Source organism: Antedon bifida, chromosome 2, assembly GCF_963402885.1.
Source record: "Antedon bifida chromosome 2, ecAntBifi1.1, whole genome shotgun sequence".
Taxonomy (NCBI): Eukaryota; Metazoa; Echinodermata; class Crinoidea; order Comatulida; family Antedonidae; genus Antedon; species Antedon bifida.
Window position 1 is genome coordinate 11,279,572 of NC_136227.1, and position 13,836 is coordinate 11,293,407.

The 13,836-nt window shown below is 32.4% G+C and overlaps 1 protein-coding gene across 1 annotated transcript; it reads left to right on the forward strand.

The window, feature by feature from the left end:
• The first annotated feature begins 9,280 nt into the window (after window positions 1–9,280).
• Window positions 9,281–13,345, forward strand: LOC144858816 (galactose-3-O-sulfotransferase 4-like). The gene is made up of 2 exons (XM_078714933.1): window positions 9,281–9,297; window positions 11,512–13,345. The coding sequence occupies exons 1-2, from the start codon at window positions 9,281–9,283 to the stop codon at window positions 13,253–13,255; spliced, it is 1,761 nt and encodes a 586-aa protein (XP_078571059.1). The 3' UTR covers window positions 13,256–13,345.
• Window positions 13,346–13,836: the final 491 nt, after the last annotated feature.

Consider the following 13,836-nt stretch of genomic DNA (forward strand, 5'->3'; position numbering starts at 1 on the left):
GAGACGATTCGGCACACACACAAATTTATCGGCTTTGATATGCATTTTACAAGCATAAAATAAGCTTTTTTCCCAAAACTTTATTTTCAGAGAGACTATGAGGTAGTACTACTCAATAAATTGAATATAAAATTACGTTTTTTTAGTAATTTATCATATATATTATATCAACATTGTCAATAAAATACGGATTGTTAAACATCTTTAAAAACTTGATAAATACCAACAAAAATGAATATGAATTTGGTCTAAAGTGAGACGTTTCGGCCCACAAAGTGTGCCGAATAGTCCCGGGCCGAATCGTCTCAGGGCCGAATCGTCCTGGAAGCACTTGGAGCCTATACCTAAAACCTTAAGATTGACGTGTCCTTTTTATCACCGTTATGAAAGATACTGCTCTAATAAAGTGTTTAAAATATACCTGCAAAATTTCAAACAAAAATGGTTTTTCTTCGACGATTACCTTGTAATTGAATCCCCCAATAAAAACTAGCAGTTTCTTTAAATATAATTATTCAGTTCCCCGTCATTTCCAGAATCGATGTACCAATAATAAAGAATGATTTTACCAAGAAAACATTGTAACTAACGTAATTGTTGAGATTATTTTGTTTCCTTTTTATAACTTTTTGTAAAGATGAGGATTATTACCTATTATTGGGAGGGAAGATAATATATAATTGTGTTATTTTTTAATTAAATGTAAAAAAATTATGTGTTTATTGAATGTTTTTTAATAGACCTAATTGTGATTATTATTTTAATGTTTAACGTGATATATTTTTGTATGTCAGCAGTTGTTTTATTGTTACTGAAACAGTTAATATTATAATTACTTATTTAAATGTAAATTGCTTGTTATATTTTTGGAATTTCAAACAAAAATGGTTCTTGTTCGACGATTATCTTGTAATTGAATCGTAATTGTTGAGATTATTTTGTTTCCTTTTTATAACTTTTTGGAAAGATGAGGATTATTACCTATCATTGGGAGGGAATATAATTGTATAATAATTTTTTAATTAAATGTAAAATTATGTGTGTTTATTGAATTTTTTTAAATAGGCCTAATTGTGATTATCACTTTAATGTTTAACGTGATATATTGTTATATGATATGTCAGAAGTTGTTTTATTGTTACTGAAACAGTTAATGTAATAATTACTTATTTAAATGTAAATGGCTTGTTATATTTTTGGACTGTTTCTACATAATTGAATGAATAAATGAGTAGAAAATGAATTTTATCGCTTTTCCATATTTATAAATTATATTAAAATTCACATTTTCATATCATGTCTTATTATTCGTATTTTTAAGTTATAAAAATGTTTAAAGAAATATAGGTCTAAATGGGAAATAAATGTGTATAATTTATGTTACTAAATAAAGGCCAATTTACACAGACGAGCGGTAACGGTAATAAAAATATAGAATCAATTTTATTCCCTCCTCCTATGACCATTTACCCAAAGCGTGGAACGAATAGGCGGTTTCCGCTGCGGATAGATACATATTATTCTACGTGGAACAAGCTACGTGGTTTTCGCTTACCATTACCTCTCGTCTGTGTAAATTCGCCTTTACATCACGAGTGTCTGGCCCTCACGTATTCTACATATGAAACGCGATGTGTTTATATTAAGTTTTTACCTTTCATTTTTCATTTCATTTATTTATTCGACACAAGCGGTCCAGGGGTTGCGACAGCAACAGAGCGCCATAACACATTTGTGTCCGCAACCCCTGTAACATACAACTTAATACAAGTTAAAAATGAATAAAAAATATACAGATTATATTACACAATTTAAAATACACCTAAACAATTAAAATAAAGTTATCGATTATCAAGCAGATATTTTTTCAATTTTGACAGAAAATTTTTCAAAGGAAGAGTAACTGCTTGATCTTTGATTATGGGGGGTAGTGATGACCATATAACAGGAAAATTGTTGATAGACGAATATTTTAAAGTATCGGTACGTGCAAAAGGGTGGACAAATGTGAGTAATTCAGGATGGCGTTGATTGATATGAATATTATTGTTTACAGTACTACAAAAAGTTAAATTATAAAAACAACGAAATATAAAGGAAATTAAAATCATTAGACGTCTATCACGTAAGGATAACCAACCCAAAGTTATTAAACGTTCGTCGTATGATATAGGTCCGCAGTGGGGTCCCAGAATACGTCTAGAGGCCCGTCGCTGAACCTGTTCGAGGCGTTCTATGTGTCCTCCATTTCTGGGGCCCCACGCCGGCAAACCATACTCAAGAATAGGTAGCACCAAAGTTTTGTACAGACACGAAATCGCGTCTGGAGAACAATTTCCGGCTACAGAAAAAATAAAGCCTAACATTCGATTAGCTTTAGATATCAGATTATCGATATGAACGTTCCAATTCAGTTTAGAATCGATATGTACTCCTAAATGTTTATGGCTATCCACCACCGCAATTGTCTCACCATTAAGAAAGTACAACGGCTTAACAAAGTTACGCTTTCTGGTGATATGCATTAATTTAGTTTTGTTGACATTGAATTTCATTTGATTCTTATCAGCCCAATTAGATAAAATATTTATATCATTTTGCAAATTAACAATATCGTTGGCATTTTGTCTGTGTCTATAGATTATTATATCATCTGCAAAAAGAAAACATTCAGAAGAAACATTATGATTAACATCGTTCACAAACATATTGAATAAAATTGGGCCAAGACAACTGCCCTGAGGTATACCCGATGTGACTGGAAGTACGGAAGAAGTAGCCCCCCTGAAACACACTTTCTGATTCCTATCAGTCAAGTATGAAGATATCCATTTCCAGATATTACCTTGAATATTGAAATTTACAGCAATTTTTGTTAATAAGATGTCGAAAGGCATTTTATCAAATGCTTTGCTCATGTCTAAAAACAGAGTATCAATAATTGCTGGCTCACGTTTGTCAAGAATTTTTGACCAGTGATAGGTAACATTATTGAGTTGAGTTACACAAGATTTATGTTTGACGAAACCATTTGCCTGGAATAGGATTTGGCCGTATATAAATAATAATAGTCTTAAATGCGGTTGCGAATACAGTTGTTTAGACTGTAATAATGTTAAAACATATCGACCTTCCTGGTTGTGGCTAATAATTCCTCTTTAATCACACATCCTGGTGGGTAATATTTAATAAATATTCATCAACCTCACATCCCGGTTAGTAATAAAAATAATCATCAAATTTACATTATTTCTGTACTTTTTTAAAATAATAATTCACCAACCAATCTTCCTGGTTGGTAAGCAACCACACTTCGTGGCTATTATAAGGGGCCAACATAAATGTTAGTTTCTCATCATCTGAGATTATAAATCTTTTTAAGATCATACTAGCCAATCACAAGCGATGGATTATTCGAACTGTTGCTTGTCATTGGTCAACGTCCTTACGTTTGTACGGTATCCCTGTCACTTCGTACCCAGTTGTCAAGGCAGATCACTCTACTCAAAATCCTGTATCTTCCTGGGGTCATGTTTTCTTTCGTTGTTTTATCTTTGATTTCCTTCTTTTATTATCTATTTATACTATATTTATATATTCCTGTTACTGTTTTAATCCAAAAGGAAGGAAATGAATGTTATAATATTGGAATTGAAAAAATAGATACGATGAGACGTCTCTGTACACTTTTAGCTATCTTTGGTTTCTAAGTAGTGATGTTATAATTTGCGACATATTCATTGTTCGATATTTGTACGTAGCTCTACACTATGTCCTAATCAAATCAAAGTCGGTTAGAGAAATTAGTGTTCCTGGTGAATAATAATTCATGACTGTTGATTTCATTGTGATTTCATTGCGACAAGCTACGTCAAAATTTAACCTTCAGATAACTGCTAAGTGGCTCGATGGTTTCGCTGTTGCGAAGACAACATACTATAATCAATAAACTGCATCGTAAAGTCATTTTGTACACGCTCAGAAGCATGTGAGAAAGCGCAGAATGACCATTAGACTTAATAGCTGCGTAGTCGCTTCTTGAAAACGAACAGTCGCTATTGGCAGATTGAAAATACAAAACAAAAACGTCCTACTCTAAAACCCCTCTCATATTTTCATGTTTGGTCTTTTTTTAATGTAGGCCTGATGATGAACAAATTATTTGTCATGATCATCAAAACAATTAATGTAAACCGTGTTGTATTAATTATTTGAGGATCTCTGACGTATCTGATACGATACGAATCACTGATTGGTCAATTCTATGCAATTATTTTAAACCATTGTTTCGTTTGAAATACATTAAAATGCTGTGATATTATCTCCATAGGGATTAAGACATGGGTGCTTGATGGTTGTGGTGTAACTGTATATTTTTTAGTACAGTATTTATTTTTGTTACCAAACGAGATGTCGAAACGTTATAGTCGATATTTATTAGTGGTGCTTGTTGTCATGCTTCCAGCGTCATTATATTACTACCAGCAACGTTTGGACTTCAAGAACAGATACCTAGACTTTAGACAGAACAAGTAAGTTCATACTTAGATTTAAGTACAGAATCCTTATTAAAGCGATCCCATTCATTACGAGAAAGTGCTCCCTTAAATAGGTGTCCATCCCCTGAATAATACTAGTACTACTATTAATAATAACTCCTATTATTGATAAAAGTTGACCATCAATTCAGTGTTCAAACACAATTATTTCTTACAGTTCGTTTTATGGGAAAAGGAAAAGCAGAAATAAATTATTCCATATTTATACTGGAAAGAAAATTTAAATTAAGTAGGCCTGACTGATTATTACAAAAAAAAATAAATTGTACAGTACTAGTGAAGCCATGATCACCGGACGGACAACCAAGCAATATGTTTTACATCACGGATTTCACAGAATTTTTTTTTTTGCCCATAATAACAGCTTAATGTGAACGTATGCTTAAGTCTGTCAATGACAGTGTAAACGTGTACGGTCTATAAAGTACCGGAAGAGAGTTGGATCATTCAAAGCATAGTATCCTCTTCATTAACTATATTATCGTTCAAATGACAGTGTTATCGGATAGTTATCGAATCCAATCAATTAGTAATGGACAAAAAGAGTGTTAGCTTGCAGATGCTGTCTGGTGAATATACAATCTATATTGATATCTCAAATAAACGTTTTATACTTCAATCATAATTGTATATTGTGTATCACTATTGGAACAATATTTATCCTTAGTTATAAAATGTACCTCTTCTAGATTTAAATTCATAAATGAAGTTAAATGTTTACTTTTACAAAAATATTAATGTTAGCCCTTGTTTACTTTATTTCTTGTATTAGTTGCTGTTTCTTTCTTATTGAATTATTGTTGATAGATCAAAATTTATGCATTATGACTAATTTATTTTTGTGACAGGAGTCAAACCTCGCTTAGCGAAAGCTATTTTTTGGCTCCTTTTCACACATATATATTGTATTGTACAATTTATGTATGATGTGAATAAAGTTGATATATATATAAATAATTATATTCCAGTTAAAATCAGATTAAATTATCTTTAACAAAATAATATGTGATGGCCCAGTTTTCAATACAACAGAAAATGATTTTACCACTATACCATATTGTATCGACTATTGGCTTTCGTTATATAGGCCTAATACTTTTCTGTGCTTCTGTAAACTGACCTATATGTACCCATAAACATACGTACGTGTGAAATACGTATACCAAATTATGAATGATTAGCAACAACCACCCTTTTATTTGAACCGTTTTCACACATATTGAATGGATAGATTTACATCGCCTTCTACTGATTTGTTAAGTCGATATCTACAATGTCAATATTCGACAATGGTAAAATTTACGCTTCTCTTTGTCTGTAGACTTACTTGAATTAATAATGTTCACAGTGAAAACGGGAAGGTGATCAGTTGCGTCACTAATGACAATGCCGCTCATTGAAGAGTCTAGACTGTTTGAAAAAATGTTATCAAGAAGAGTGGCAGAACTGGGAGTTATTCTTGTGGGTCTGTGGATAAGAGGATAAAAAGAATTGTTAAATAGACAATGGACAAAATCATTTACATTATTATTTGAATCAAATTTTAAAATATCGACATTAAAATCACCTAAAAGAAATACCTTTTTTTTCTCTCTAGATATTTGTTTTAAAAGAAGTTCAAGTTGTTCTGTAAAAAAAGGCATATTAATTTCGTGAGGTCTATATATAGTACCTATTAGAATAGATTCTTTGTCGGTATGCACTTCAATAAATTGTGATTCACAGAAGTATTGAGTAGAAGTTAAATCATCTCTGGTTGAATAGCGTGTATTATCATTTACAAAAATTCCAGTTCCTCCACATTTATATGAACGAGGATTGCAAAGAAATGTATAGTTGGGTATCTGAATAAGTGGGCTTGGGTGATCCATCCATGTTTCTGTAATTGAAATAATATTGAAATTAAAGTTTAAAGATTGAATGCAATCATAGATAGAATCAAAATTTTTTTGCAGGCTTCTGGCATTAAAATGGACACAAGAAAAGTTAAATTGGGTTTTGTCATTAAACTGAGTGTTAAATTCATTTGGCAGGTAATAATTTGAGATATTTATGTCATTAAAAAAATTATCTGGGTCTATATCGTCGAATTGTCTACTGTGTGTAGAGGGGGTAAAAAGTAAATTAGAGAGTCGGTCATGGTTATTGTTTCGTGCTTCCATATTATTAACAAACAAATAAAAATAGTTAGATTTGAATAATAAAAAACTAAAAGCTTAGAACTTGAATTACAGTACATAACATTACTCACAAGTCTATCAACTATCAACATTAAGGAGTGAGTAACTTTGAAAAACAACATTTGAGAATAGCAACTTTTCCCTTATATATACATATATACACATTATATCACATGAAATAGGTTACAGCAGTATGGTATGGTGCTGTTGGGTAAAATTGTATCAATAATAATTGAGTTGATTATTTAAGTTTAAATTTATACAATTTGGATTAATTAACAATATAAAAATCAGTAACAATTTTTTTTTTTTTTCTGTTATTGTTATACTGTAAATATGTATTAATGCATTATTTGTAATTCGCTTACTTGCATAATTGATTATTTTCGAAAGCTGACATTCATTCGTATATGAAAATACAAACATAGAATTCATTTTATAAAATCAAATGAAGTAGATAAATAATCTCCAAAAATCCAAAAGTATGATAAATATAAACAATGATTATTAATGGAACAATACATTACATCACTTTATATACGTGTATTAATGAGAAAAAAAACAAACAAACAACGAAAAAAACTTAGAGTTTCTTAATGTCGTCTTGGCAGGATATGTTGATCACCACTTCACGGCCATTCTTGTTTACAGATGCAAATACACGCCCATCAATTGACCAAACGTTGTTTGATTTAGGGTTCTGTTTAACTTGGGCAAGTAGATTGCGTTTAGCTTGAGTCAGATCCTCTTGTATAGATACTCCACTACCTTTCAGTTTCCTACGTGATATTAAAACATTCTTCCTGGTCCTGTATGAGGTAAACTTGACTAGAATGGGTCTAGGTCGCCGTGAAGTTGAGTTCCGTGGTCCAGTACGGTGTGATCGATCGATGTCAAGTTTGTTTACATCGACTCCAAGCTTACTGCTGGCTAATTTGCATATGATTTCGTCAGTGCTTTCTTTATCGGTTTCTGGAATTCCAAAAACTCTGACGCTGTTTCGTCGAGAGTATTGCTCAAGGTCATCTATTAATTCATTTTGCTTATGTATTACAGTTTTTATTTCGTCTACATAAGAACTAATAGATTCCGACTCAGATTCAATATTTGAAATTTTGTTTTCAAGATCGTAGTAATCGCCTTCTAACTTATCAATTCTGTTTAAGGTGGTTTCCATGGTAACCATGATACTTCTATTAAATAACTCCATGAATTTCTTACTTGAGAAAGAATCCAGTACTAGCTTACCAATAATATCAGCAATCGTTGGTCCCTGGAACGCCTTTTTAATGATATCTTCAATGAATAGAACCATATCTGGACTATTCATAACTTCCGACATTGACAGACGGGTTTGTACGGTGGCCTATAAGTGTCACGGCAACTTTCAAAAAATATCACGGCAATTTTTTCAAAAAAAGCCACGGCAATTTGAAAAAAGCCACGGCAATTTGAAAAAAGCCACGGCAATTTGAAAAAAGCCACGGCAATTTGAAAAAAGCCACGGCAAATTAAAAATAAAACATCACGGCAAATTAAAAATAAAACATCGCGGCAATTTAACAAAAATACCACGGCAACTTAAAAATGAAACACCACAGCAAATTAGTATTGAAACACCACGGCAAATTAATAATGGAACACCACGGCAAATTACAGAATGCCACGGCGGAAGTGAGTTACCACGGCGGAAGTGAAACCTTTGGAATCTTCGATTTTTTCTGAGGTAAGTAATTATTTGTGCATTGATGTAAATATTATATTTATTTATTTAACTGCAGCAGTTTACGTGTTTATTGCACTCTTCTTGAACTTTCTAGCGGGCTAGACCATAGGCCTTATTACAAGGTAGGCCTAGGCCCTATAACATTCTACAATGTTTTAATATATTTACAGTAATCTGTTTTTTATATAACAAGTTTTTTTTACAGTAGACCTAGCTACTACTGTAGGCCTAAGGCTTAGGCCTTAGGCTAGTAGTGGGCATAGCTAGGCCTAGTGCAATAAACACGTAAATGCTGCAGTTAAATAAATTAATATAATAATATTTACTTCAATGCACAAATAATTACTTACCTCAGAAAAAATCGAAGATTCCAAAGGTTTCACTTCCGCCGTGGTAACTCACTTCCGCCGTGGCATTCTGTAATTTGCCGTGGTGTTTCATTACTAATTTGCCGTGGTGTTTCAATACTAATTTGCCGTGGTGTTTTATTTTTAAGTTGCCGTGGTATTTTTGTTAAATTGCCGCGATGTTTTATTTTTAATTTGCCGTGATATTTTATTTTTAATTTGCCGTGGCTTTTTTCAAATTGCCGTGGCTTTTTTTGAAAGTTGCCGTGATATTTTTTGAAAGTTGCCGTGACACTTATAGGCCACCGTAAGTTTGTTTTGATTGTCTTGTTGTTGTGCCCGTCGCGGCGGGAGTTTCCTTCGTGTTTGCGGCCATTAGGGCTAGCTTTGACAGTTCGTTTTTTTGAAGAGATCAGTAAATAGTACCAATAAATACGATAGGCTAAAACTCAGCTGATGTAAAAAGATATGAAGCTTATAGACCTGTGAGTTTTTAGTAGATGTACAGTTATATCATTTTACGGTATATGTAACAACATGTAGCCTGTACTCACCAAATGTATCTACAATCCAATAGCTTCCAGAAAACGTTTTAATCATTAATAAGATACCTATAATTAATAAGATACCTTGTGGAGCCGTGAAATGTGCAAAAAGTCACATTTGTGCAAACAACCACATTTGTGCAAACATTTTACCTTCAAATGTGCAAACAACCACATTTGTGCAAACATTTTACCTTCAAATGTGCAAACAACCACATTTGTGCAAACATTTTACCCTCAAATGTGCAAACAACCACATTTGTGCAAACATTTTACCTTCAAATGTGCAAACAACCACATTTGTGCAAACATTTTACCTTCAAATGTGCAAATCTGTAAAAATTCATAACCCGCAAATGTGCAAACATCACGTCGTTAAATGTATAAACGATCAGTTTAACCCTAATTTAGTTGACATATGCAACAAAATTATAGTTACTAATGCTACGAAAACATGTGACGATTTAAATCATCCTATAATAAAATGAAATCAAAAAGACTTAACTTGCTGAGATCATACAATAGTCGGACAAACAGATATTTTAATTAATTTGTACCATATTCCATCAGACTTTTAAATGACGTATAATTTTGTAATTTCACCTGTTTTATCTGTAAACCATTTTGATGTTTTAATATTTTAAATGAAATGTGTTTTATATAGGCCTAAGTGTTTTAACCTAATGTTTTATATATTTTTTATTGTCTATTTGCTTTTTTACTGAGGACGAAATAAAGATAAATTGAAAACTTGAAATTGATAGAAGAATTACCGTATTTATTCGAATAAACATCCCGTGGTGTTTATTGTTCAGGGGGGTTTTTAGTGGGTAGTTTGTTTGAGGGATGTAGACTATAACCATATAGATATCCCCTATGGGTATGAAAAAATACTACACAATTAAAATCGAGAAGTGAAAAAATTGTATCAAAACTCTTAATAATTTGTAGATCATGTCAATCAATGAATTCTACTAAAAAAGATATGTGTTGTAATACAGTAGTGTGTGTATAATGCATGTGGCAGGGCGTTTATTCGAGAGGGCGTTTAATAAAATGTATATCACATTTCTATACAATAGTTTCCATAATTAATAGAAGTGATGATAGAAGTACTAACATATTATTTATCTATTTATTTTAATTATATTATATTTATAATCGTCATATATGTGTAAAGGTATGTTTTGCACGGTAGTGTGTGTTATGTGTTTACAAATGTCTTATGTTCCACCATTTGAAACACACGCTAGTCTACGAGCATCTTAGTCTTTTCTTCTTCTTTTTTTCTTGAAAGTTGTCTACTTTGTTGTCAATTAAAATCATCGTATCCATGTTAATGACCTTGTTATTTTTAAGAGCTTTGCAATTATGTTGATTTATAAATGTCACAAAAATCGAAAATGATAAATTTAAGAGTATTTTAGCAGATGTCAGAATACAAGCCCAACGGCTACTGTATAAATTGGGCAATTTTAAAGATACAAATCAGATCTTATAATTAGGCCGAATGGGGTCACACATAGTCGAACTTTGTTCCTTTAAGCACAACGAACCAAAACCGACTGATTTTGCATATATAAAACCGACCTACTGTAAAGCATTCACACTAGAGACGCAATGCAAGGACCAATCATAAGCCATGGGTCATCCAAACTCTCGATAGCAATCAATTCGCTTGCGTTGTCTCTAACTAAATGTGTCTACAAAAAGAGAAAAATTGATTGTGGTTCGGTGGCAAACAGAAATTGATAACAAAGATTATTAATGCGAAGAACCTCATAATTAAAACGTTGATGTAAGCTTTATGCAAAAAGTCGTATTTAGTTCGCATTTTATAATTACCTTAATATAATGTACCAGCTTGTGTGACAATACAACCATCATGGCAAGCTAATTTACCATTTACTTCCTAATTACATTCAGTTAAATGTATTAATTAAATCTATTGTTACTTAAGTTGAATACAAAATGCACATGCATTGTAATGTGTTTGACTGTTGTCGACAGATGTGACTAATGACATGGTACCTACCTGTACCTACACAATCATATTATTGGCAAAATCTTGTTGTCAATCACTCAAAACGACAATAGACCAAAATTTCTAATGATTCGTGTTTTCATTTTCATTTTTTGTTTATCTTCATTTAGACTTGAGCAAGAAAAAAGTCACAATAGTAGCAGTAGGCCTGCGTTTCTTCAAAATAACAACCGATTATTAGCTGAATACAATAAAGGAAAGCATACGACAACTTTTCCAAAAACACCATCACATGACAATCATTTTAAAACACATGATGTTGTCAATGACAGTGATGTTAAAAGAAACGATAATCAAACTGTGACGTCAGCTGTATTGAGAACTGAATCTCATCAAGATTCAAAACAAGTCAACAGTTTAGAAACAAACTATCAATCTGGAAATCAAAGTGAAAATTCTACAAGTCATTTAAAAGGAAATGACACGAAGGTTTTGACAGCTGATAAAATAGGTTCTCAAATCGAGAAGGTAAAAATCGATGGCGTTGTTGTTAGTGAGAATGAACGAAAGCTTGCTAATCTTCAAAATTCTTCAAAAGATCCTCTTGTAACAGGCAAGACAAACGGAAGTACAGGTAAAGCTGCGAAACATGTTTCAGGATACCAAGAAGTAACTCCGTCGCCTCCAAAACTCGTCAATGTAACATCGATTAGCAAAAACTCGAAGAGAGGTATGCCTACAATGCTGAAACCAAACGTTGTGGATCGCATTGACAAACAAGTCATTTCAACAAATAGTATCAAACAAACAAATGCATCAAACGGTATTCGAGACACGTCAGATAGCAGCAAATGCAAACCATCTACGCGCATTGTGTTTCTAAAGACGCACAAAACTGGAAGTTCAACTATAACATCTATATTTCAAAGATTTGGATTTCTTCGTAATTTAAGTTTTGTTCTTCCAAGGCAAGGCCATGTGATTAGTGCAGGCTTATATAAACGTCCTGCCGTTCGTAAGAAGTACGATATGCTGGTGAACCATGTTCGATACAATCGGAAAGAGATGGATGCCGTGATGAAACCAGACACAAAGTACATCACCATTTTACGCGATCCGGCAACGCAAGCGGAATCCATTTTCGGATACTTCCAAATTTTTCGACATTTGAATTTGTCACAACGGGCAAACCCATTCGAGCAATTTATATCTAAACCGCAATATTTCTTAGATAAATATCAGAAGTTCTCGATGCGAAACTATTTAAAAAATCCTTTATTGTACGATTTGGGTCTCGATCCTTCTGAACATTCGAATGTTGATAAAGTACAGTTGCACATTAAAACCATAGCACGGGAATTTAGTCTGGTTCTTCTACAGGAATATTTTAACGAGTCTCTACTTTTGCTTAAAAAGCTTTTGTGTTGGGACATGGATGATATTTTATACATCATTAAAGGAGTGAGAGTTACAAACTTGCGTTTCGGTCTCTCGGATAATCTGAAACAAAAATCACGTGACTGGAATTCCGCAGACGTAATACTCTACGATTTTTTCAACAAAACATTTTGGCAAAAAGTTGCAGAGTACGGTCCAGATTTTAAAAAAGATTTAAAGGAATTTGAAGATAAATTAAATTCAACATTTAGTGATTGTACGATGCTAGACGATAGGCCACTAGTAGATCACAGAGCATACACGTACAAAGTGAACCCAGTATCTGGACAAACTTGCAGATATATGTTATTGAGCGATGAACAGTTTACAGGAACAATTAGACGCGCAGCAATGATTTCAATGATGTCAAAATATGACAACAGATATCATTCAAGATCAAAATTGCATAAACCTAGACCAGTATCTACACGAAAAAGATATCCAATTAAGAGGTATAAGCCTCATAGGCCTATTTAGCAATACTTTATTAACACTTTTAAAAATCCGTAGATTCCACAATTTATTTTTGTTTTTCAGTTATTAAATTATTATTATTTCACATTAAAATTGTCCGTATAAGTTTTTGTTTTATGCTATTATTTTATTACTAGTTTTATAATTACTATTAACTCCAGAATTCAACAAGAAAAGATAGGACTTTTTGACGTCACAATTGACGTCACTTCTCACAAGGGTCTGACTACTTGAATACACATACCTGGTCGCATTATGTACTTCAACCAGGTTAAGGCAGAAATGATTAATAATTCATGAGTGTAATTACGATATAAATTATGAATTTAAGCATAGATGGGCGCGTTTATACAACACGCTATTACACGCATATCAACAGGCCTACAAAAAAATGTGTAAAAGTATGTGCTGTGACAATTTTGCCCACATTTAGTATATAATTATGCTTGTTTTGCATATTTAAACCGATTTAACATTAACCCTAATCAAATGTTGACATAATTTGGCAAAATTTAACATAGTTTTATCCTAATTTTAAAAAGTTTTTTTCTTCAAATTTCAAAAGCAGATTTAAAAAATCAATA